We start from the raw sequence: 27,425 nt of genomic DNA, 5'->3' as shown, positions 1-27,425 counted from the left end.
CTAATTATTTGTGTGCCCATCCCTCTTAAACTTCTGTATAAACTGTAAACTTCAGTTTTACTTTGTCAAAATACAGTCATACCTTGGGACTCAAAGATACCTGCAACACTATGCACTAGTGAACTCGCTTCGTAGCCTAATAAGATGTAGTACAAATAGACCTAAAAACTTCAGGAGTATTGTCTGTTTAAAAACAACATCATAAGGCTGTTGGTTTCAGTCTAATTATATTCTACATAGATATTGTAATAGAAGAGTAAAAATCAACTTTCTAAATTAATATTATTAAAAAACATTGTCACACACACCATTTAAATCACACTTTGTGGGCATATATTTATTGTTCATGAAAGTATTCATACATAAGCAACTAGGCTTTTTGTAAACATCATAGGTAATTAAAAACATTGCTTGCTTAAAAATAGCAGAATCCAGCCTGTAATTTTAATACAATGATATAGTACTTTAAAAATAATGACTTCAGTTATATGCATATATAACGTATATAAATAGACATACACACACACTTGCTTTTATATATGCATGTGAGCAAATGCATCTCTGCCAGAGCCAGGTAGGGTATTAAAAGAAATGTTTTGGGTTGTTTTTTATTCATGTTCAATACATAGCAAAGATACACTTATCCATTGACAACACAATCATACTTATACAATATCAAATTCATATCAGGCTTTTCTGCAGTGCCAATAATCTTGTAGCTTCTCTTTACTGAATGTTACAACAATGAAGTCTCAGAAATACAATCACCTTAGAAGTTTATGTAATATTTACCATGCTGGTCAAAAGTAAAAGACAAAAAGGAATGAGATATTGACACTATCTTAAGCAAGTAGAAAGATGAGGACCAATACTTGTAAAATACCTTAACACTGGGAGAGAGATTTTCAGCTTACATTAAGTGGTAAATAATTTGTCTGTAAATACTTTATTTCCTCTTTTCAGGTACACAAGATTCACAAAAAAAGTGCCCTAAATTACAGTACATCCTTGTCCATGTGCCCAGAGGTACGTTCTCCTTCTAGCAACACAGTACCGAAAACACTCGAGATGTTTCAAGAGAACCCAAGAGCTGTGTGTAAAATGTGTTAATTCAAACTATGCAGTTTATACGTATCGAGTTGCACAATAAAAATGAGTTCACTACAGACCCTTCTGCTTCAACCACCTCTTAAGAGACAAATCATTGGCACCTCAAAAGAAAGGCACTAGACAAACACTATGAACATCAGTACAGAAACTACATTCACAATAATCTACAGCTTGCCACTGAAGCAGTAACAGCGTATGCACGTGTTCTTCCCCTCAAAATTCAGTACTCGTTTACGTATCTGAGAAACATGCACTATACAAGATTTAATATAAATTCCTATTTCAGAGAAGATGCATTAAACTTCAGTTCTGAGACAGCTCACAGAACTAAAACAATGTACTTGACCACAACTGACAGGAGCAGAGATGAACTTATAGATTTTCTTTAAAAAAGAAGCTCTCTTTTACCACAAAGACTTGCTACTTCCCTCAGAAACCGTTTCCCCTCTGGGGATAGTCAGTAGTATGTGATCAGTAACTTCAGGTATTCCTATATTTGCAGAGGCATAGCATGGCATGATAGCTATTAAAACTTCCCATAATGTTTCTTGCCTAATCCATATAAATGTAGTATATTACTCTAAGTACTGTAACAAGATGAGTCAAATGCAATTAATCAGTGTAAGAAAATTAAAAGTAATCACTACAATGTTTTTTTTTTTTCAATTAGTCAAGAAATAACAGGGACGTGAAGCCAAAGTGAAATAGAATCTGGATATTCCTTAAGTTCCATTTCAGATCTAAAACTAATAATACATAATTCTTCCCTCTTCCCAATTTTGGTTGCACATTGGAGGCTTTTTAAATTGTTTTTTACTGTAACTGTAAAGCTTGGAGCAATCACCTTCTAAATACACTCCCCCTCCCCCTCCCTCACCCCAATAGCTGTGCACTTGTAACAATCTTATTCTTTTGTATTTGTACAAATCCTCTCCCACAGACCTATTTTTACTCAAATTTCCAAAAACTATCATGACTGCAGCAGCAGTCCATCAGCAAAACTCTCCATCCCCTATAACAAGAAGTAGCACTAACATTTGGTGTAAGTACAGAGAATGTATTGGGCAGAGAGGTGGGTAGCTCTAGTAGCTGCTATTCCATCAGCTCTTCTTAGAATCACTACATTAAATTCTAAATTCTGAAATATTTTATCAGGCTGTATACTTATGTTCTAAAACACATCAAGCACAAAAATACAGTAAGTGCTCAGGGGTGATGAATTCTAGGCACTTAATTTTCATTCTTTTCTACAGAAATTCTGTAAATTCTTCTAAAGATCCCATTAGACACCAGTGTGTCACGGCCCATATCACTTCATGGCAAGGACTAAATGATACCTTTACAACAATTCAGAAGTCTTTCAGAGTAATGAAGATCCATTACACTGTTACCGTAAATTATATTTTAACCAAGATAGATCACCTCAGTTGTACGATACTGTACAACAAATTTCAAATGTTTCTATAAACAGCAACAAAAGGAGCAACTTTTATAGTCACGGAGAAAATAAACTGCCACCGGGAGAAAATAAGGAGCTGAAAGCTGAGTGCAAGATTCTCAAAACTACTAAAGTGCTCAGACAACCATAGTAAGGAAAGACCAGTGGATGACATAAGTTAAAGCAAAGGGAAAACAAAGAGACTTGTCCTTTCCAAAGGTTTGATTTCAGAAGATTTTTAAAATTGTTAATATATGGGCTCATTTGGGCTGTAAAAGCATAAACATACAACATATTGTAAAAACAAATTATGTATCGCTATTTCAGGGATTTATAATGTATGAATCAGTTTCCTTAATAAAGGGAGTGAGTGGTTTAACTTGGAAGTGGTAAAAATCTAGCAAGTGCTTCAATGTGTCTCAGACACTATTTTGTGACTGTGGTCATACCTATATCTACTTGTAGTTTATACAACTGCACATAAGTAAAACAAGATAAGCATTAGTAAGCATTTCTTTCAGAAACACTTTGTACTTTGCAGAAATGCGGTAGGAAAATGCAAAAAAAATTACAAAGAGACTCCAATAACTCTAGAGGTACACTTCAACGTGCCAGGTTATATATCTGTCACCCAGTTTCTGAATTTTTTTCAAGCAGCTGAGGGCATTGTATAACACCTCATCTCTTAACAACTGCAGAGAAATGACAAGAGAAGCAAACTGTAAATAAGTGAAAGATACATAAACACACATTTAGATCAGAAAGACTCTAGAAAATATCAGTAGTAACTGGCTTATGTTTATTTGGAATGACAAAGGTTTCTGGAAAAAAACATACTCGTTTGGTTTGTTTTCTTTTTAACCAGAAGTCCTCGCACTCCCCTTACAACTTCATGGACAGATTACTCTAAGAACCAAGTAAACAGCGTAATTTCCACAGGTCCTGCTGAAATCAATGGAATTCTAGTGGTCACAACAGTTCCAGAATATGAACTAAAACACAGGATCAGCGCCTTTATATAAATAAGAACCCCCCCCAAAAAAAAAACAAAAACAAAACAACCCCCACAAGAACCTTAAAAAAAAGCCACTTTGATACAGATTAAACACTTACTGCAAATAAATAAAATGCTGCAATTTCTACTATCCCAACATTCAGGATTTTTTTATGAAGTTGTCTGAAAATGCCAGAAAAAGGGATGGCTGAGGAGACACGTCAATGTGACTTGATCCTTTCAAGTTTCATTCAGAAAAATAGTTAATAATCACAACATTTGAAAGGTGAGATTCTTGGGTCTGAAAGCACTCATTTCCAGCCATGCCACAGTATTAAAGGTAGTGTTGGTAGGCAGCTTATTGAATGATAACAAGATTTTAGTATCTACTGTTCTGAATCCTGGAACAACTAGATGAACTATACGAAAACCAGAAATCTCAGATTTCAAATTAAACTAATGGGTAGTTCCTGTCATTGCTACCAAACTGAACTGGCTCCTAAATCAGAAACAAAAAAGCATTTCCTAAAATTATATTTATTGTAGGACTAGTAAGATATTAGCTTTAGAATCTTTAAATATTTTAAAACACACACAGTAGACCTGTTTCTGCAGTCAATTAGCAGGTAACATATAACATGGAGGTTTTAGTATACCTTTTTGTGTGTTTAGGGGCTTTTCCTCCTCAGAAAAATCTTTTCCACCCTCAGTTTCTAACAGGTTTTTTTTTTTGTAGATTCAAAGTAACATAAAAAAACTACGTTACTGGTCAGTATCCAGTAATCTGCAAAGGTCTGCACCCTGTACTGAACAGAACAAATAGAAGTAAACTAGAAATCTTTCAGCAGTTCTTTGGAACTCAATCTTTCAAATACTTTTGTTTTTCTTAAAAACCATTAGTGTTGCATCACACATACCTCTCCAGTGTTTTCACCACAAGCTAGCCATGTGTCAAGAACTCCTTGTGTGTGAAGCATTAAAACCACTAGATGTAGATTATTCCACACGCTACAGACATGCATCCTGCAAGAAGCTATCAGGATAAAATTTAGATTACAACATCACTTTGATTAGGAACACAATACAGGAATAAAGGAAGTAAGTATAACTATGCCAAATTTTTGTTCTACTTTGGTCATGTAGAGTTGTCCCATGCAGATGTTCTGGAAGCTCAGGATGCAAGTTACAAAGTTGAAAGGAAAAAAAAAACAACAAACCAAAACACAGCATTTTCCCTGAATATTCTTGAACTACAATATCCAGTAAGACAGAAATGACAATATTCTCATAATCTTTTTACTCTTCAAAATTCAAACTCAGTAGTAGTGCATATACATTCAAGAGATACAACAATTTGAACATATCTACAATAAAGACATTTAATAAAAGATTTTTCAGCTCTCAATTTCTTTCTCAATGCAGTCAGTGCGTTAGGAAATAACTGCAGCAGCAACAGCTCACATAAGCCACTGTTCTTGTTCTTTTCTGTACTTCTCAGACCACTTCTGAGTAAGCTCTAGGTAAATGTTTGGTTTATGGGGCTTATAATCAAGGTAAACCACCTGTCCAGTCCGTTTGGGAACAGCTTTTTCAATTTGAGTTCCCTCATGCCATTCATTAAAAGATGTAATAGAAATAATTTCTGGTCGCACCAAAAGGGCTGCACTGAAGGCAGTCTCATAGTACTTCCCATTGACGCGATTACGGGTGTTGTGGTTGTTCCATGGTCGGATACTGGTATCAATATACCCTGGTCCCACACTTGGAATAAACATTAAGTTGTTACTATCACAAAAGGCTTTTAAACTTGCCCAATTATGATGAGATGAGCCATAGGAGAAGCCATTGGTGGCAAAGTACGTGTACATTCCATCAAAGCCACTTCTGTGGATGTCATGCTTATGTCTTTCTTCTACAAGAAGTGCAATGAATAATGCATCATATGGAGTATTTCGAATAGTCTGCGATCCAGAAACAGTTAACAGATTTGCCCATATTTCAGGAATTGTTACGTAAGAGTCATAAACGTAAAACATGGGAAGAAATCTGCCTGTGCTGGTCTTATGCCTGTAAAAGGCTGGATGGCTTCCATATCTATAAAGCAAACAAGTATCGTTAAGACAAAATTTGCCATTTGGAAATACTGTTTTACAACCTGATCTGAAGACTTTTCCTAAAAAATAATTTAAAAAGACAGTGCATGTGCTTCAAAACATAGCAATTCATATTCATTTTCAGTCCCATGTTTACTGAAGTATTAAATAATCAATCTGCAAAGAACCTTTAAATTACTACAAATTAATAACTTAGTGTCAAACTGCACTTTAGGTATTAGTTTTCCCTGAACGGTGATTCTCTAATTTCGTATGAAATAAGACAGTCTAAGGAGCATTGATAAATAAAATAACTAGCAGCTGTACAGAATTTGTCAAGCTCAATTGAAATCATTAGACATCAACACATTAAAGCTCTAGCTACTAGTTTGTCACTATATAAAATACACGTTTAATATATATCGTGTAGCTAATACTTTAACTGCTTTAATCTGAAGTATCATGACTTGCGATACTTATGAACATTGAAAGCCATTTACATTTGAGTATCTATGTAAAATTCACACTACAGTATTTAAAAGACAGACTGAGTTTTGTATAACTGAAATATGAACAAAGTGTTTTACAGGTTTCTTCAGTCTCAGTACACATTTTTATATATTCTTCCAAGCTTTAAATAATATACAGAAGTCCCTAAACCAGCATGTTACAAACTGCAAAGGAAACTATTCTGAAAGCACTCACTTGTCAATGATGTATTTGACATTGTGGTACATACTGCGATCATCTCTATCTTTGTAAGGTTCAATATGAAAAGTGACCTGAAAGATGAAAATGTAGTTAAGAGCAACACAAACGTAAAATTATATTGAATACATGGGAACAGCATATTATACAAAGCAAGTACCAGCCACATCAAATATAGTTTTTTACATTTTCGTTAGTCTATTTTGAGAATAATCCAACCCTAACTCAACTCCTGCACTGCTAAGATTAGAAGCTTCAGATCCAAGGAAGTTTGGTAACAGAGTTATTATTTAGGGTTTTACACTAAACAAACCACTGTTTTTGTTTTCCCTAGGCTACAGTGAGTAGTAAGAATGCTTTTGAAAACTTAAAACACTACAGCAGAAACTAAAAACTGAAATAAAGTATTGTCTATTCAAATGTCAAAGAACTGACTGACCAATGAAATATTTTTGCATTTAATTTCTAAACAAAGTATTAAATTTGCTATAGGTAATTGCCCAAGGAGACTTTTCAGTGTCAGAAGAGATTTTAAGATATGGGATATGAAAATTTAATCTAAAATTTTATACATTTATCAACAGCAATAAACTCTTGGAACTAAATCTAATGTAATGCACTGCTACTGTTCTGAATTTCTGAATTGGGGCTTATGGAACAATATAACCTATACATGTGAAGTAATTTCAATAGAAAAATTCCATTGTTTTCAAATATACAATTAAATGGAAGAGTATAGTACGTTAATCAAAGCAACTAGTTTTTCAGAAGCAATTTTAGAGCACAGTGCATTTAAAAAAGCCTTCAACAACTCTGCAACAGTAGCAAATTTCCATTGTAGAGCCAATATCTATCTGTTAGGTACAAACTATAGAAAAATACAGTGTCAGACTAAATCACTAGGACTGACAGGACAGGCTGAAGAGCACTATAATTTCATATTTCGTTTCCAACTATCAAAACCAGGCAAATCAAAAGAACATGTCTTTTAGCAGACTTGTATTTAACAGACATCATAGGATTGCAATTTGTATGTTGGTTTTGGTCTACTGACATTCCTAACACTTAACTGTAATAACTTACCAGTGCAAGAATGTTGAAAAACATTACAGTGAAGGCAGCATTCCCTGACAGTATCTATACTAAGTATCTGTATTTCAGTAATTATTCCAAGCAATAACAGCAGTTCCATCCATATTCCCATTATTACCATATTATTACATTCATTTTCCTTGGTAGCTTATTTTGTTTTGCCTTGGCTCCTTTGAGGAACTTGAACGTTAAAAAGTTCTTTTAGGTAGAAGTGAGCTCTATCAGATTATCTGAAATTTTGTTTTTAATAATTTACTAACATATATATGCAACTTATGTCACATAATGCAATTTACACAGCTTTTTTAACAGTTTCAGAATGACTTCTGTATCTGATTTAACCTTCCTGCCTTCCTCCTGCTTGTCAAAGAATCTACAGTTGCTACTAGTGACAGGAAATTTCTCTGAGAATCTGCAACTTGCATGACCAACTAAAACCAGAGCACAGGCTGTATTTTTAGTCCCCAGTACAGACAACACCCTCCTGAGATGAAACATACACAGTTACTTAGAGAATTTAAAAAAACAAACTTATTACTCAGCAAGACTAAAAGGCAATGCGTGCTTTCTTTATCCCAAGGGAAAATACAAGTTTTATTCTGAAAATAAACAAAATCAAACCACAATTTCAGATTCTGCTGATCAATCCACACAATCATTAATTGGTTTGATATTTCATCTATTTCAAGAACCTGGTAATTTAGACTTTCTACCCTGTAATGGCCCGGAGTAACCTGAGGTCAGAACAGCACCCCTCTGGCCTTACTGTCCAAGGCAAGTACTCCTGATACCTTCTGGAATACATTCATTCAAACTAGAACTTCTAAATCGCTCTTTATTACTCATAGATGCTTGCTCCTGACCTCCATGGTCAGGCACCAGCAAGTTATGCAGTAATGCAGAAAATTAGTTTAGTCTTTCTTCTTTCTCAAAGTTCCTTAGTTTATAGATCATTGTATTCCATAATATTATGAAATACATCATACTTCCCTCAACTCCCAAGACTCATTTGAAAACAACATACTGTCTAATGTTAAAAACTGTTTCCTAAAAAGAAAAAAAAAATCTACAATACCATACCTTAGATTCTGTAAGCTTTAGATCTGAACCAAAAAGAAAAAAGGCAGATCATGATATTTATTCTAGTTATAAGGCAATATTGTGTGGGTCTTATCACAATTCAGTGTAATTCAAAGGACACTTATACCTGCTTCTATGACCGAAAAGAAGTACAGTGTAATAGGAGACAGAAACAGAAGTCACCATTAGACGACAAGCCTCCCTGTTCTACACCATGAGTCACATGTAGGAAACTCTTTGCAAAGTTTACTTTCCTAAGTAGTCCTATTTTATGAATCTTAAAAATACTTTACCTTTAGGTTATATTTATGTGCATAATCCAAAATAACAGGCACCAAACCATCAGTTGGTTCTCCATTTTCATCAGCCATACCAGGTGGGTACCATGAAAGCACTATTACACCTGAAAATACAAAACTTGAGTGTTAAAATCATGTTGTTTAACATATACTTGTACATTATAACATTGCCATGAGTTATAATTATTGTTTGATGGGATTTTCAAATTACTTTTTAACCAATTTTGAAATCTCAGTATTCTCAGAGCAGATTTTAACTTCTTTCTTCAAAAGACAAAAAAAAACCCCAAATAGTGGTAAGATGAGCTGCCAAGGGAACAGATCTGTGTTCAGTATCCCAAGCCTCACACTTAAAGCCATCCCCTCCCATTCTTCAGCACAGCGTCCTAACCTCCAGGTTGTACCAAGAGAAGAATGCTCCCAACTAAGGCATTATAGCTATACCACAGTACAGCTAGAGAATATCAAGATACATAGGGTTAGAGAACACTCAAGAGGTAAGTGCTATGCATGTGATGAAAGACATTCTTATTTTATTTTATAAAACTTCATTCCCTGACTTATTTCTGCATTGTACCTCTGGCTCTACTACAAAATAATTCATACTAGAAGCAGTGACTGTAATCCCACAACCTTCCTTCTTGCTAAAAGCAGTTACTTTGGTGTAATCTACCCTTCCAACCATGTGAAATTAGTTTTAAAATTTATTACCAAAAAAAAAATGCTTGAGTGGCTCTCAGTAATTTAAGGATGTTACTATTCCTGTCAAAAAAGACATCAAATACAATATCCCTATACTGTAAATTATGAAAAAGAAAGCATGAATTAGAGTGAATACGCAATCATCATCTAACATCAAAACCAGAAATTTGTGCTCACTATACATAGAAGATAGTTCAACTACCCTCAGCATAGTCTCCCCACATTTTATCAAAAAAAGAATCACAAATAATGGACTATGACAAGAGAGAGTCTGCTAAGGACAAGAAAAATGCAGCATTTTACTATGTTTTACCACCCTATCTTTTATTTCACACAAAAGAAAAGGACAAAATTAAAATGAGTAAGATGTAAAGGACAAGTAGAACAGCAGCAACAAACTCAGGTTATGCTCAAGGTATCTTGGAATACATCTGTCAAGACCCTCTTTTATACCTTTAAGAAACAGGGAAAATGTCAGGAGACAGAATTGTTCATCAAGGAACCTAAATTCATGTTTGCATTGGTTTTTCCCTGAGAAACACTACTTAATATTTTCTTTCCCGTGGTTAAAAACTGAAGTCATGTACCGCTTCTTGAGTCTGAAAAAGGATGGATTCAATGCCAGAAACAATAGCATAAACATGTGTAAAACCAGGGTACAGTAATTCAAGACAAATGAAGGACTTCAAACTGGACTATCACAAAAATAGGCTGGTGCAAAAAGAAAAAAATTGACCAAGCAATCTGAGGAATAAAATCTATTGTATTAATCTGTTAACAGTCAGGCAACTAATAAATAAGGGAAGAAGTGTAAAATATAAGAATACAAGGTAGTACTGCATGAGATTCCTGCTGCTCCAATCTCTTATATGCATTTGATCATTACAAAATATTGGCTGAAAGAACCACTTACATTTTTCTCCTATGTTAAGATTCTTGATAAAGCCTCAAAAAAGGCTAGAAGAAAAATTATTGACAGAATATAAAATGCAGTCACGGATTAGGCATTGGCTAAGAGACAAAAGAACAAAGTGTAAACAGTCAACCTCACAGTACACAAAAAAATGGACCAAGTATAATTCTTATTTTAAAAAGATGCAATAATTGAAGTAATGACCTGAGGGAAAAAAGTTTATTAACTATGTTGGTCAAATCTAGATGGAAGAGAACAAATTCAAGTGCACTTTTGACAAATCAGTCATATGTTACAACAAGTATGTCACAGAAAGCATGAACTACTCATTCACATTGCTGAGTTTTAAATGGAAAACTAACTTAAGCTACTAAAAACCCCTTATACTACAAAGCATTTTTTGTAGTATTTGGCACCTCTTCCACCAGCAGTTCAGCTTTATTAGACATTTGTGTTAAGAGGATGAGAAACATCAGACTCTTCTAAAGTTACAAGTGCCCTCTCTGCTTTCATCACACTATCACACATTATTTTGCTTTAGATAAGACTGAAAAAGTGCTTACTGGCAACTAATACCTGAGATTTCTCTGCAACAGTCTTCCCACTGTGGCTGGTGCTCCTGTTAATGGAGTTATTGTATCACCGAAAAGGGCAATAAATTTCCTACATTTGTATTAACCCTTGTATGAAATACAGGTTAGGTTAAAAACCAGGAGAAAACAATAGAAGTAAACAGAAGCAAACATTATACAAGTAAACACTAATAATAGGAATGTAACATTTACATCAAACCTTAATGATTATGTGAATGAACATGACTCTGTTCAAGGTGATTACCACTCTGAATAATGCCATGAGCTCTGGTCATGTTGCTCCAAATACATTTACAGAAGCTGTTCAGAGTTTAGTATTAGCCTGTATGACTGCTTATTTTAAAGAAGGTGAATATAAAAAGGACCATAAAGCCTGACAACAAAGAATGACACCAAAAATATATTGAACATTCTCATTATATAGTCCATCTTATTTAGAAAAAGGGAACAAGAATTTCTATTGGAAAAAAGGTACTTTTGGACAAATATATATAATTAGCTATATATAAAATATAGCTATATAATATATATAAAATATATATAACTAGCTATTAACTGTAATTAGCTACATTGAAACTATTGTTCCTGAGTTCAAGAAGGTTTGGACTAGATGTTTCCATAGGTAATGAGAACACCTATAGGTACACGGCGTAAAATATAAATTGTATAAAAGCTATAATCCTACATGCCCTTTGACATATGAATTAAGTTATTGTTATTACACACAAAGAGTTCAGAAGAAACCCACTCCTATTTGAATAGATTGCTCCAAAACCACGTTAACATGTTTTTCTGAAACCTGTTCTTAAAACAGAAATATTCATCTCCAAAAATAAAATATACAGACAATATATTCTTGCAACGGATTCTGTATTTTTACATGTGTTATCAGTGCTTAACAGTAAGTAATGAAACGTGCACCTACAGGATTACACATATAGATCTTATGTTTCTGTGCTGTTACACTCATCAGACACATCTCTGAAGATATAGGTTTCAGTTGGGGGTTAAAACTCAGAAATACAATGACATTTACTAGTTTCAGACATTTCCAGAATTACACAGGAAAATGGAAGAATGGGTCAGTTGTGTTCATTCACATATTTAAGGCTGGATAAACGAACAAAATGCTGAAACGTTAACACTCATTACCAGTTGAAGCTGAACGCATTTGTTTCATGTGGGCTTCTATGACAGAAGGGTCTTTAGAACTGTAAGATCCAAGTTCAGGATAAAAGTTGGCCCCAATGTCCTCAGGGGGATTATGCCTTCCCTTCGGATAATTGTTTGCAATTTTGGGATCCCAATGTGGCAACAACGGATGGTTCCAGTGAATGTATTTACCATCAAACTGTGGATTCCCAAACCAACTATAGTAGAATATGTGGAAGTTATAATTAGGAGAAGACAGCTCTTCTTCCAGCTTGTTTACAGGCGGCATAGATGGTTTCATGGTATTGACTGCAATACTATGCAAATTAGTGACATGTGTTACAGTATCTCCTTGAACCCTATTTAGTGAATTCTGTTTATTGTCTACGAGCACTGTCCGTTGTTGAAGCTCAGGCAACAAACCAAGTCCAAATGGATCCCCAAAGCCAGCTCTGTCAGGTCTCAGAGTCTTCAAAGCCATCATTATGGAGCAAATAAACAAAATAAAAAGCAACAAAATGATGCATGTTCTTCTGCGAAATCTTGCCATGATGTCATAGTTCAGAATCCAAACAGAAGGATTTTGGCCGCAACTGATCAAAAGACAAATATTTTAAAGTCAGATTTCTTATTACGTAATTCAACAGTATGAAATGCTTCATAATGTTTCTACATAATAGAAATAATACGGAGACAAATGTAATGCATACAGTGACTGCATAACTAACAGCCCTTTGCCTTGGGGGCAGGGACAGGAATGGGGGAACGACGGACAAAAACCATTTGTGCATTTGAGAATGTGTGTAAGTTTCTGAGGTTCTACCACCAAGGACTCACATATTTTAGAAAAAGTCTTTCTTTTGAACTTCATTGTTTTCCTAACCCAAAAAAATCCCATGAAATGGAAATTATAGTTACATTATTTCAGAATTATCATGTTTTGACAAGTCTGATAGAAATAATACAGAAAAAAAAGTAGGAAAAAAGCAGAAGCTGTGAAAGGAGAATAACACGGCAGAACAAAAGCAAAGGACAAAATGGGACACGACAGAAGTACAGCTTCTGTTCAGAATACAAGTTTCGTTTACTAACTTATCTACTGGCTTCGGACCAACCACTTCATGTTTAGTTAACTAATACAATGCCTAAATACTTTGGCAAAATAAAATTGAAACGATGCTCTGCAACATTACAGATCTAAAATTCTGATTTGTTTTCTGAATTACCTAAACAAAAAACAGTACAGCATTAAGGATGTACCTCAACCTGAAAGCCTGCAAGTTAGCTGCTGGCAGCCTGTTAGTACATCATCACAGCTGTGTGACACTTCATGTAGAATTCCAGGACTAAGTTCAAAACAAGACCAACAGTACACAGCCAGATTTGAGCCCTGAAAGTAGGGGGAAGAAAACTGATATAATGGAATGCCTGATTACTTTATTTATAACTTTAATTCCTGTTCAACATTAAACACAGGAGAGCCAGAGAAAAGGATTAACAAAATTTAGGTTACCACATAATTATTTGGAACAAGATTATGCATAAAACTGACAACACTGAACTGGAAAATCTTAGAATAAATTTCTGATTCAACAGCCATTAGACACAGCATAGCGGTGATTTTGTATTTCTGTCACTGATCTCCACGTTTTATAATTTTAATTTACTGATATACACACAGGGCGTTTTAAAATACTTACAAATTACCTCACCTTAGTTTCCTATCAATGTTCCTTACTACTGTTAAAGTCCATTAACATATAGCTCAGTTGTCACAAGGCTCTATTTGTTACTGCTGTGATAATTTTAGATGAGGAATTTTAGAATATGCTTTTTAACAATACAGCCTGAATTGGATTAGCAGTATGACACTGCCAGAAAGGCAAGCTCTGCTTCCATCTCCAACCTTAATCTGTTCATCCTGCTGTCTACTTTTAGTTACCTCTGGGGTTCATCTTACTGCTTTTCACAGTAAGGTCGCTCATACAAAACCCAAAACAGCAAAACCCAGTTAACATCTCAAAAAATAAACAACAAAAAAACCCCTATGCACTTTCACCTCGTTAGACAGCTAGCTCAGCTGAATGAGGATCAACCACAGAACTAATGCCAACAAATGAATTAATGGCACAGATGGGGGAAGGGAAGAGAATGAAAATGATGCTGCTCATTTTGCCCAACTGAACTGTGAAACCATACCTTTGGCTACAGTCAGGGAGAACTATTTTATAGCATATACGCTTACAGTACTTTTCATTAACAGATTTCACATCACACTACACCAAATTACAAGGTTCTTTTTCTATAGCTCACAATCCATCCCAGGATCTTAGAATTTTGTCAGAGAGATTATTTGGAGTCCAAAATATTTTTCTTCTAATAAGAATCATAGAATCACAGAAATTAACTTTAAACACATCCAAACTACCTCTACTATTTTTCCTGTCCTTTTCAGTCTTCTCTCTAGTCTATCACGGTACCCCTCCCTGGGAATTTAACTCAATTTTCAGATTAGACAAACTGAAGTTTTCAAAAGGGTCAGGATTTTATTTTTTTTAAAAGGAAACAATATTATTCACCTGGCTAATGCATCACTGTATTCAGTTTTCTTTAATTTAACCCATATGCTGTTGATCTTCATCAAACAACATACACAACTGCCAGTGATAAAGTACTTATGCAATTATTATTTTCTCTCATCTCTTCTGTAAAACGAATTCATGGCTGTAGTGTCTATAATTACAATCTTCATAAAGTCTTTAATTTGGGCTTTTCTATTCCATATTGAAGACACTATTCCTTTTAATTCTTTGCTTGACATACCTGCTACTAAATTCCTCCTCTAATGCATCAAGATCTTACTATCATAAAGTGCTTTTCCTGAAGCATCAGGAATTGATCTTACTTAGTACTCCACGTTCTTATTTCAACAACTATTTTTTCAATGGGATATTTATTGTGAAAGTATATTAAAAAGCAATCAGCATACTTACTTGGCATCAGGACAGACCCTGGTCTACCATACCATATTACAAACCTCTAGTATGCTGATATGGAGGCTCAGAATCAAACTGCAAAATTTCCAGAACAAGTGATACCTACGGTAAAGGCTTGTGTTTTGGGAAGACATCAGTCTCAGTGATGATGACATAATTCAGCCTTGTCATAGCTAGCTATACTGTAAAAGCTGCATTGAAGAGCTACAGGTTGGCAATGCTTGCATTATGTCATTCAGTCTTGTTCAGAGCTACTCTTCAGAGGCAGTGACAGATAAATTTTATTCATCAACACTAGTGCGCAACAGTGGAATGGTAATATTGGGGAAACAGACTGAGCACACGTGCTATGTGAAACAGCTATCTGAAGTTATGTCTATCCTTGGAACTGGAAAAATCTTAGAATACATTTCTGGTTCAACACCCATTAGAGCTAGCAGAGCTGTGATTTTGTACTTCTGTCATGGGCATCCAAATTTTAAAATCTGACTTCAATTTAATGAGGTACATAGGTCATTTCTAAATACTTATGAAGTATCTTGCCTTGGACTGTTGGGTGCGTTTGGATCTAATAGCAATTTTCCCTTTCTTAGTAGGAAAAACTCAGCCTGAATAACTTCAGCTTTATGCAGATTAAGCTCTCACATGCAGTTACTCTGACTCATACGATGACTTGTTAACTAGCAGCTTTTCAATTCTAACCCCAAGCTTGTTGAGCCATATTAGTGTACCAGCCACAAATGTAAGTAGTTCAAGCTCTTTCTCTTGCCTAGTGAATTCATTTTGAAAGAACAAAAAAATCCATCTGTGACAGCTCTGAAGGAAGAATGAGTTAGTTTAGATCACCAGTCTCTGCCTGTGGGCAAAGAAAAGATCCAATACATTTCAGTGCTTCTGTACCAAAATAGTTAGACATCTTCAGCTATTTGTGGATCAGGGACTTTTTGCACAAAAGGTCATTTCTTTGTACAATATGAAAAAACACCTTCTGTTTAGAAACACATCTACTAGTTTGACACCCCTGGTTCTGAAATTAGAAGGGAGAGTAAGCAAGCATTTGTTTACATTCAATTATTACTGTTTACATTTTTTATTTCACTAATAATTTAATTGCTTCTATCAGGTTCTCCAAGTTTTCCTTTAGAAAAATTTCTAGTCTGTCTGCTTTGTATATTGAATCCCTACCACTGGATACATTTAAACATTTTTGAAGTGTTTCTTTCTGGTACTGTTTCAGCTCCACTGCACACTTCCTTTCTGAGATTAAGGGAACAAATTGGAATAGAGTGTGACTTTCAATATACTTTCCCTCCCTGCCTTTTTAAAAATATTTTTCTCCCTACCCTTTTTCAAAAACTTCTGCTATCAATTCAATTCACAGCTAATGCATGTAACCTAAGTACAGAATTATTACCATCCCTAAATCTAGTCCCTGAGTGGTAAAAATGAGCACAGAGGTCATTACTGTGAAATTAAAATTGTCTTCTTTATGCTGTGTGTTACACTACATATTTTTAAAATAAACTTAATTTTTTAAAAAAAAAAATTTTAATCACCCAGTCACTTTACTAGAAAGTCCTTTGGCAAATTTTCCACTGAAAGGTGCCTGAAGAAGTCAGGTTCTTCAATTAACTCTGTCAATGAACTCTCTACCACCACACGCACTTCTCCAAATCAAGAATTGTTACTTTCAGGTCCAGACCGAAAGCACAGAAGTTAACTGATGCCTTTTGGTTTCTCCTTTTATGATCACAGATACTACACTTTCCTTCATGACACATCAGAAAAATATTAAGCTCTACCATGAAAGGGTAGAACCTTTATTTCCTTAACATTTAGTTCCTGTGTCCAAAAAAATCTTAGTTATTTCACTTTTAATTTGTAAGCTGCTGTACAGACTTAAAGGCCCCAAATAAATATATTTATCCCTCTGTGACCACCTCTGTTCCAAATTAGTTTCTTCTATGGGAGTAAATAGTATGAAACTTATCACAGTAATACAAAATCTCCAGCTGTTCTTCCTAAACCAATGAATACCTCCATGAAAAAAAAAAACCAAAACCCAAACCCTGCATCTGTGAAAAACACTGAATTATTTTCTAAACTGTTCTTCAAACTCAATAGCAAGCCTGCCTGAAGGATAACCTCTCCCATTCAAGCTCATACTTGACAGTGGTGGGTTTTTTCTTCCTCCCTCACTTCTGCTTTTCATACCCTTAAGCTATACTGCAGGCAAACCTTCTGTTTGCCCTTTCCACTATATGAAGAAAAAAGGGTACAGACGGTCAGATGATAAACAGAGCTTTTTCGCCCCATCACATTTCCCAAAATAAGGATTTTTTTTATTCAGAGAAAAAACAAAAGAGGTGTTTGTGTGTGTGAATTATTCTAGATCCTTTTGGTTATATGACAACTAAAGGTTCAACCCTATGGGTTGTTTTTTCCAATTTTACTGATTCCAAAAGCGAAATACACAATGCAAAGAAAATTTGTTCAGATAAAACAGATGTATCTATTTCAGTAAGAGCCAGAAAATACTATCATTTTTTTTGTTCTGATGTTCCTTAAACATAACAAATGAAAGTGCAATACAGAAGAGAACTCTCAAAATCTGACTTTCTTGATGCAAGGGTAAGGTCACCCAAAAGTTACTGACGTTGGTAGCCCGTGGCCAGTATCAAAGCCTCTCAGGTAAGTTTTTTAAGCTTAGCTTCTGCTAAGATTTCCCAGCTCAAAGAACCTGAAAATCCTGAAGTGACAGATCGGCTCAGACAGAATCTCCTAGATCTTCAAAGCCCTTCATTCTGGAGCTCCAGTGCAGATGTCCACCTAGAAACATTACTTTGGTTCCCAAGTGATTGACCAGGTGAGATTTAGTAAACCTCCCAGAGGGCTTATAAGAGCCTGTCCAAACGACCACCTTTACATAACACATTCTGGTCTGGGGAACACAAATAATAATAATAAAAAGCAACAGCCTTCTTCTAAAGACTTTTTAAAAAGGCCATTGAAAATCATTAAAGATGGAAGAAGATATTATATATGGCATACAGATACTTCGTAGCTGTGCTTACATACTAAATATATGTATTTTTAAGCACTTCCAATAATATAAGATTTCTTTTTGGTCTACCCAATTTAGAAGGAGGTATTTGAAATATGGCAGTTCTAACACAGACGATCATTCACAAAACAGGGAATGTGATTTTTTTTTTTGCTAACCAGATTTGAATTTAAGAAAGACAGCAGCGGGAACGAAAGCTAATCCTGCTGCATCTTCTTGTTCTAAACGTGATTAAGACAACCTCCAGTGTTACGATTATATCTGACATGTAAGAGCGTCCGATGTCGACACGGCAGCGTCCTCCCGCTGAACCGCACACCTAACGCTGAGCAGCTGCGGACGACGAAAAGCGAGCGGCCTTCAGCCCGCTCCCTGCCAGGGCTCCGGCCCAGCAGCCTCCCGGGGCAGTTCGCAGCACAGGCAGCTGCAGAGCGAGGCTGCCTGACCAGAGTCCGAAGCAAGAAAGGGAAGGGAATGCAGCTCGCCGCCTCGCTCCCCTCCCCGAGCGTGCCGCCGGACTACGAGCGTCCGCGCTTTCCGCTAGCGCTGAGGAGCCGAGCGCCGGCCGCCCACCCGCCAGCAGGGGCCGAGCGGGGCGGCGAGGGGCCTCTGCTGGAGCGGCGCCTTCCCCTTGTCTCCCGGCCGGCCCCGAGGAGCGCCCCGGCAGGGCCCGACTCGCAGGAGCCCTAGGCAGCCCTGGGCTGCCCCGGCCGCCTCCTCGCCGCCCCTTCCCCAGCCCCCGGAGCCGGCAGCGGCGCTGGTGGTGCAGCTGAGGCCCGGGCAGGGCCCCCAGAAGAGGCGCTGGTCGGGCCGCTGCCGTTACTCACCCGCCCGAAGCAGGGGCGCTGCCCGTCGGCCGGTGGGGGGTGTCGGTGGGGGAGGCCGGGCCGGAGGGGCGGCCCGGCGCGGCGGCTGCCGGGCAGGCCGGAGAAGGGCTCCGGGGCGGGATCAACCCGAGCCGCTCCGCTGGGGCTGGGGGGCAGGTGCGCATGCGCTCCCAGCCGCGCATGCGCGTGGGCGGCGGGCGGGCAGGTCGTCCGTGAGCTGCGGTGAGGGGCGAGCGCACCTGTGGGCAGGGCGGCGGCGGCGGCGGCGGGGGTCCCCCCCTTAACCCGCGGCTGCGGCCACGCCGGTAGTGGGGCCTCGGCGACCGCTACGGCAGGCTTGCGGCGGAGGAAAGCCGAGGTCGCTGGGCTGCTCCCTGCTGTTACCCTCTTGAGGGCTTTGAAATAGCCTTTTTTTACTCAAAAGGCCTAAACTTGCTTCAGTTCTTTAAAGCTCTGTGCAGGATTTTTGCTTGTTTTTCAGCTGCGGAAGAACTTGCTCAACGGTGGCGGTTGGATAAAGCCCATGGCTTCAGTCTGGGGACGGTGCACGATACCGTGTGGAAGAGCTGCACCTCCGCGTGCTTAAGGGTGTGGTTTGCGCTCTAACTTAGAGTAAGGAGGTGATGCGCTGAGGAAGTCAGCGCCTTGGGGTGACTGCCCATCTCTGTACCACGCCAGTTATATGGGAGTAAATCAGGGAAGAATATCTGGGTCGAAGTGTGATAAATACTCCCTGTTACGCAGTCATTTTGTAATTGCGCGTAATTGCATATAATTGCAATAAGGGAAAAATGGTTTCGCTGATGTGTCATCTGCTAACATTTCATCTGTGCTTTACTCTTCCTTTTTTTGCAAAACAGTGGAAATGATCTATTAGTAGTTGCCACAATGAGATTAGCAACCAAATCAATGGAAAAAAATACCCATTTTCTACTGTTACATCAGAAATCTGTCAAGATCAACGCTTGTTGATGAGCACTTCGGATTGACTCCATACAAATTGTTGCACTAGGTAAACAGCACAGTTTTCCCATAGAATGAAAGTGTTTCTTCCCTTTGCCTAATGAAAAGAAACTATAATGAGTTGATTCCCTGTGGTGTAGTTTGCCTGATTTTTTTTTTTTTTTAAGAACCTCTCTAAGCCCTGAGAGAAACAGTACAAACAGTGACCAGCATTGTTGTTTCATTGAAATCAATAGCAAAACTCTCATTGATTTCAACAGAGACAGTATTTCACCTCATATATGGATGAAAAGACTTGGAATGAGTTCCTCACACTGTGTATATATGAACAAGATAAAAAAGTAAATTCAACAGCTCCTGTGGTCCCCTTAAGCTCTGAGAAAACTGACAGGCAGAATTCTTGCGTGATGTTTTCTTTATGCTGAGTGCTCTGGTGGGAAATACATTTGCAGTAATACTTATTTCTAATATTATTTCTTGCGAGTATCTGAATAATTTTCTTAACAGGGAATGTGTTGTGATTCAGAAATACCATGTTTTAATAATAAATGAGTTGGCATATGAATACACTGGAGACCAAAACTTGAAAACTTGATACCGATATTATTTCGTCACAGTCTTGTAGAATTTTTCTTTCACTGCGTTTCCTTTCTTTCATTGCCTTCTTGCTTGCTTTTTTCTTTTTCTCATTCTTCTTGGTATTTTCTTTCTTCCTTTCTTTCCTTCTCTCTTCCAAAAGAAATGATAGAATAAGGATGCTCTTAACTTCTATTTTGTGGAGGACATAACATTAATTTTCACTTTCTCTTTACCATATGGAAGAACTCCTACTGGAACTAAGAAAGTTTGTTTGAAAATAGGATAATCAGAAAGCTTAAGAGTGGACAAAGTAAATGTGAAGCTTCATTTGGTCATGTTCCTTTAAAAGTATGTGTTCACAGGATAAAAATGTACTAGTTAGGAAATAAACAGAAAGGAGAAATATATTCATTTAATCAGAGGAAAAAAACCCATAAAATTTGTTGTTCTGACATAGTTCTGTTATGTCGGAATGTTTTTGCTAAGATTTAAAAACCCGACAAACCCAAACTTACATCACAGAATTTCCTCCAAGCCTTTCTGCATAGTAAGGAAATTAAATAATTATGTTCAGTTTAAGTTTAGGTGGAACAAGGAAGGTTAATATGATTGTGGTAATACTGTTGGTTAACTTTCTTTTTTAATATTTTGTCTTATATTCTTTCTTCTTACTTGGTCTTATGCTTCCTTATTTTTCTGCGTTAGATCAAGGCGTACTTTTTCCCTAGCCTGCCTTCAGTTTATATTCTTATCTTTCCTGCAGCTTCCGTAATTTCCTCCTCAATTATATCCCATGTCTTCTCACTTGTTCTTTATTTATGGATGTAATAGCTGTAATAGACTCTTCTGGCTTCAGAGCAAACACAAGCCTGTGCTTGTAGCCTTTCCTTCTATTCTCAGTAGTCTTATCTGCTCAAAATCATGCATATCTCTCTTTCTTACACTCCCTTACCTTTTCAAATCCTTACTATAATAACTTTTTGTCCTAGGATATTTAGCAGGCAGTTTTCAGAGGTAAGTATGAAAAACAAATTCCGTTGAGACAAAGTCAGGTGAGAAGCCAGGAGCTGGAATCCTTATTGTTCCATCGCAATTCATTTAGTGACAATAAAAAAGAGGGTTTTAATTTCAGGAATCTAATGAAAGCTAATCTAATAGTGAAATCTAATTCTGAGCTATATTCCCAGACAGGAAAATACTCCTACAGAGTCGGAATACAGATAATACTACTTTGAACATGGAACATACATCCCTGTTTCTTGTATCCCTATTCATTCTCTTGATACTGAAAACATGGTATTAATACTCTAATCCTTATGCTTTATTTTTAATCCTGTTCTTTCCTTATTAAGTATTTGATAAAATTGGATCCTTCTGGACTCCAAGAGAGTGAAAAGTTATTTTCCTTCTTGTGGTCATTCCTACTCTAGAACACCTCGTTTGAAGTTTTGTGAATCTCTGCCACTTTATCTGATACATGGGCACCTCTTTAAATCCTTCCTCCCAGAGCATCCCACATTTTCCTGGGCAGAAGCTAAAGGCAACCTTGCTTTTGTGCCACAAAAAGCAGCAAAGTCCTGGCGGTCCATTTTTCACCTAAAGGTTTCAACAGCAGCAGAGGTACTATAATATTTTTGTGGGATTTGGGATTTGGACAGCTGTATGCCTGCTTCTTACAAGTTTGGAAAGGTAATTTTGAAACAGTAAAGACTGGTTGCACAGACTATTTAGAGCAACAAAAGCTTTGATTAGCAAGACTTCAATAGTACACAGCCAGATTACATGGCTGCAGGCTGTGGACTACTGTACATCTTCAGGCTGTGAATATAAACAAGCCTTATTAAAAATCATACTCTATTTCTGTCATGAAACTAATCCCTCAATTTACTGAATGGTTCACTAAACTGTTATGTGTATCAAATATTCATTCCAGCCTTTCAGAAATTAAACTATTCTATATATTTAGAAGTTATATCAGAGTCTAAAGTAATTTTGAAATTTAGAAAACCAGTGTTTTCCCTTAGAAAACAGTGGGTTTGGCATTTTTTTAATTTGCTTTGTGAAATTAAAAAAAAAAAAATAGGATAAGCTAGAAAAAGAAGTTGGAATTATAGCCATTGGACATGTACTGCACTCAACTCAGAAGATTCCATTTACTTTTTGTATGCCTAGGCAATGTATGCAAGTAGAAATTTCCTTTACTTACAGCGAGAAATAATGTAGGTAATAATTTTACAAGGCCAAAATGCTGTGTACCTCGTCAGTACTGGAGTGCCTACCAAGCCTATTGAAGGGTGTGCTGTTGTATATATTGGATTTGTATGAAGGTTATTCATTGGGTAACAAATGCAGAAAATATTTTGCACGTCACTTATGTTAGCCTGTATTTGGATGTGCTTTTTCCTTCATTTCTTACTAAGTTTTAAGACCTTCTCTGGAAAGGTATAGCCAGTTAAGACCTAACTCTTTCTAATACTCTTTTGTTCGAAGTAAAGTTATGTAATATTTTAGAGGGTGAGGGGAAACAACTTCTCTCTGCCCATAAAGAAAATGGTACAGAAAGAATTTACATATTGTTTTCAAGATTTTCCCTGGAGTACTTATCAGTCTATGGATATATTTGATTTGGAGTCTCATCTCCTTCAGAAATTAGAAGCCTCATTTGTGGTTCTTCTCAGATTAAATGAACTGTGGAACTGTGATGAGACGATGATGTTTTCTTCTTCTGGTAGAAAGTGTAATTCAGCCTAGGTAGTCTTATGCACTGATTTTTATATTATTTTTCTTTTTTCTTTTCAGCAGTTGCTGGAATAGTTCTTCAAAGGAAGATGAATGTTTAGATGACAGGTTGATACATGCTTTAAAAATATCTGAGTTAGGTGGTATTGGCATGAAAAGGAGCCAAAGCACGGGAGGGTTTAAAAAAATGTGACACATTTAGCCTGTGGGTACTCTTTAAAAACATATCAATTGGGATTCAGTGTTCCAATACCATTTAAGCATCCTTGCTTCAGTTAGTATTAATAGAGGAAAAAAATTAGCTGGATAGTATTTAACCACACTTCTAAGTGTAATCAAGCATTTCAGTTGCTAGTCATGCATTAATGAATGCAAACTTTCAGAAGAAATAAGTACTGCTCTTGTTGACATACAAGACAATTCACATATAAAACGCAAACGTACACGCCTAGATTTCCCATACTGTATGTTCAAACAGGCTGTAGTCTGGCAGTTCTGAAAGGCCCCATTTTAAAGTGCTCATTAAGTTTCTCAAGATACAGCAGCCTAGTGATTTTGTTTTGTGGTCAGGATAGCTCTGCAGGGTGAAGGTGGTTCTTCTAGTCTTGCAAGGGACCCAGCAAAGATCAAGATTGCATTATCCCACTGCAGAGTTATGTAAACTACCGCTAGTGTTCAAAACTGTGAGGTTCAAAGGGACCAGGTGCTTAATTACTGCCTATACACATGAGTATTATCATTAGTAGTGTGACTTTTTTTTGGGGAATATCAGTGATGAAGATATACAAATATCAAACAATGTTTTCAATTCCAACTTTTTACTAGCTTTTATTTTCAGAATAAATGAAGCACCAATAAATTTCACATTGAGACATGGAACTGTCATACAAAGGCTACTACGTTTTCATTTTGACCACTAGGTACATGATTAATCAATCTATAGGTGAATGAAAATTAACAAATATACAATTTTTAATTATTCTTTTAGGGGATTGCTGGTCGATGTAAATTATTTGTCTCATTTCCCAGTAACAAGTTTAAATTTGTAGTGATATATTAAGCATAAATATTGGCTCAAAATAAGTCAAAGGCATGCAGTATCTTAAACCACCTGGAAGTATTGCATGGCCTGATAATAATAGTGCAGCTGTGATGACAGAAGGCTACAAAGAAATGTATGTTCTGCCTAATCAGGCTCCACTGTTGAAGATGCTGGCGTCGGAGTCAAAAAAGGAATGGGAGGACATATGTAGAATTAGACAATGGAATGAGAACTTCCAGTAGTGGAAGCACTCTGAAGCACAAATTTTCCTCATAAAAAGAAGAAAAAAAGATGTATTTGTGTTAAAAATATTCCTGCCTTCCATTCCAGTTAGTTCGAGCTCATAAACTAGAATGGGAAGTGTTTTACCATTTTTATTACAGTGTTGTTCTCTAAAACAACATTGTTCCATCTGTATATCTGTGTGGATGTAATTGAGATGCATAAAACGTTAGGGGCATAATAGTGGCATAGAATCTATATGGTTCTTTTAGCCATTCTCTGCACAAACTGCACCTGAAGAGCTATCCTACCTACAAAAAACCTTTTGTATAGTGGGTTTCATTTTGGAACATTGTTAGAATTTGGAGTAGCAAAGCAAGATCATGGATACTAGGATCCATTAAGAAAGTGCATCATTTCACAAAAATATCTGTACTGGGTAGCCAAGCATTAGTGCCTGGAAGGTCGCCAAGTGAGAGCAGTAATTTCCGTAATTATGCAGTTAAAACTCTCTGCATCATGAAGGCATCTGATTAATTTGAAGTTTAACGTGATGAAAGAGGGATGAACTCCACGCAGTTAGTGTTGCACTCAAGACTGTAGGCAAACTTGGCAGCTGGTTTATCACTAAGAGAAACAGAAACCTCAGTGAGCTAGCAAACGATCAAGCATGGCAGCTTTCATTATTACAGTCACTAACAATTTCTGACATTAGATTTTTGACAAAGCATGATTCTCCATTGGTCGGTGCCTGTATAATAACAATAACAATTTATTCCCTGTAGCACCAAATTGGGTGAAAGTGCTTCTCAAAATAGATGAAAAGGGGTAGTGCCTGTCCTGAGGGCTTAGAGATTTCTCAAGCATGATTCAATGTGGTGTTAGAAGCAAGAGGTAGTTGTAGGCTATAAATGGCTTTATCTTGGCTTGCAGTCGTTTTACTATTGGTATTACCAAATATGGAATAAACCCCAAGTTTTAATTGGCTAGCTTCTTGTAGGATCTGCAAAAGAAATTGTCTGAATGTGGACCTTAGTGGCACTGCAGATCAGCTCAGAAGAAAACATATGTAGAATAATGGAAAATATAGACCATTGCATGGATGAGTGTGGAAGCTGGTAGCAAGATGCCAGCTGGGAGCACAGATTTTGTCCAATTTTTTTGTTCTATTAAAAAAAATGCAGTAGTCAGGTATGCAGTTATTTCTGGTTTACTCCCAGCAATATTGTCAAGAGATGACATGCCAGTTGGTGCTCACTTGGAAATATTTACATGACTTGACTTTTCTAGGAATAGAGTGTCCTTCTTCAGGGAAGAATACCTTTCTGTAGTATCTGCAATGGAACATCCAGACTGTTCACTCTTAAGAGTTATTATATGACTCACTTTCTGCCTACTTCTTAAAAATCAGCTTATGTGAGCCAGGAAGTTAATCAAAATACAGTTCACAGCACAGATGATGATTGAAAATCATTTTATAGTTACTGATTTTCTATTGTAAAGATAGTTAGTCCTGCCTAATAATACAGTGTTATGCTGCAGGCAAGATGGAGGTTGATTGGCAGCTCTGATGCAGGGCTGAATTCCTTCCAGGAAGGCACTAGGGATAAACCAGTCATGTCTTATGGAATAAACATATTCCTTGATTAAAAACAATTCATTATGTTTCATAACTTTTGCAATTTTCATACAAATAAGTAGAAGATCATGAGAAATTATGCCTTCTGTTTTGCTAAGGTGGAAGCTGTTTTAAAAAGCATTTTATTCACAGGAGCCAGTAGAGGGTCAGGTATGCTATGAAAAGCTAACACAACTGTAAAAGTGTTCAGATAAGCTCTTCAGCTGTAGGCACATTGCCACCTGTGTTCTTGGTTCAAGGGCATTGCTTTACATGAGCTTGTAGTATGAGATCTGCACAGGTGATTAATCCTAATACCTTGAAGGTATGCTAGGGAGTAGAATACTTGTTAAACAGAGCCATGGATGTGCGTCATACTATGTATATGGATTTGTTCTTTTCTTTTCCAGGGACGTTTTACTATATGCTTAAAAAAAAAACAACCACAAAACAGACTCATTTAACTAGCACAAAAACTACTGCATCAAAGAGGATAATTTCTTGCAAAACAATATCATGCAAAACAGGAAGAGTGGAGCACAAAGAGGGGAATAAAAGGAACAGTATAATGTTAGCACTGATGCCTTTCAGTTGCTACTTTCTGAAAGCTAACCTTGAGATTTTGTTTGCCTTGTAGACTTCCGATGTGTTAACTTGTGAGTAAGAGCAAGAGATGCCTGGAAACGATTGTTTACTTAGCCTCATGGGAACAGTGGGGGAGGAAAAGAAAGGCAAATGATAGTTCACGGTATTTGCTTTTCTTAGTGGGGCTTGAAGTGACCTGTTCTCTAACTGATTCTGAAAGAAGAAAATAGAAAAATATGTAAAAAGTTTATATCTGGACATAGATGTATTTTACAGATAGTGATTCTTTGTTTACCTGTAGGAATCAAAGGTCAAATGCACATTCTGACCATCTTTTTTGTGAATGGTTAACACCATGCTGGGAGCTAAGTTATGTAACTGTGCACTAGAAAATAGCTGACAGAAAAAGCCCTTCTGCTTCTTAACTTATAATACATTATTTATCAGAGAAGCCTGATAGACTGTAAGCATTAACATTTTAGGGAGTAGAAATTAACTTTTTGTTCTGCACATGTAGAGTAAGTAGGGTTTAATCCTTGATTACAGCCTGTACAGCCTACTGAAATGAAAATAGTGTGTTGTACAAACATGGTATTTTCTGTCAGTATTTCCCTTC

General features: G+C 36.7%; 1 protein-coding gene across 1 annotated transcript; it reads right to left on the bottom strand.

Annotated features, from left to right (window-relative positions):
• Positions 1-310: 310 nt before the first annotated feature.
• MANEA (mannosidase endo-alpha) lies at positions 311-19,221 on the bottom strand. The gene is made up of 5 exons (XM_075087304.1): positions 19,062-19,221; positions 12,175-12,767; positions 8,809-8,918; positions 6,341-6,417; positions 311-5,636 (listed from the first exon to the last, which is right to left on the bottom strand). Exons 2-5 carry the CDS (start codon positions 12,722-12,724, stop codon positions 5,000-5,002), a joined length of 1,374 nt encoding a protein of 457 aa, XP_074943405.1. The 5' UTR covers positions 12,725-12,767; positions 19,062-19,221; the 3' UTR covers positions 311-4,999.
• Positions 19,222-27,425: the final 8,204 nt, after the last annotated feature.

The sequence above is a fragment of the Phalacrocorax aristotelis genome, chromosome 3 (assembly GCF_949628215.1).
Source record: "Phalacrocorax aristotelis chromosome 3, bGulAri2.1, whole genome shotgun sequence".
Classification (NCBI taxonomy): domain Eukaryota; kingdom Metazoa; phylum Chordata; class Aves; order Suliformes; family Phalacrocoracidae; genus Phalacrocorax; species Phalacrocorax aristotelis.
This window is presented reverse-complemented; position numbering and strand designations above follow the sequence as displayed.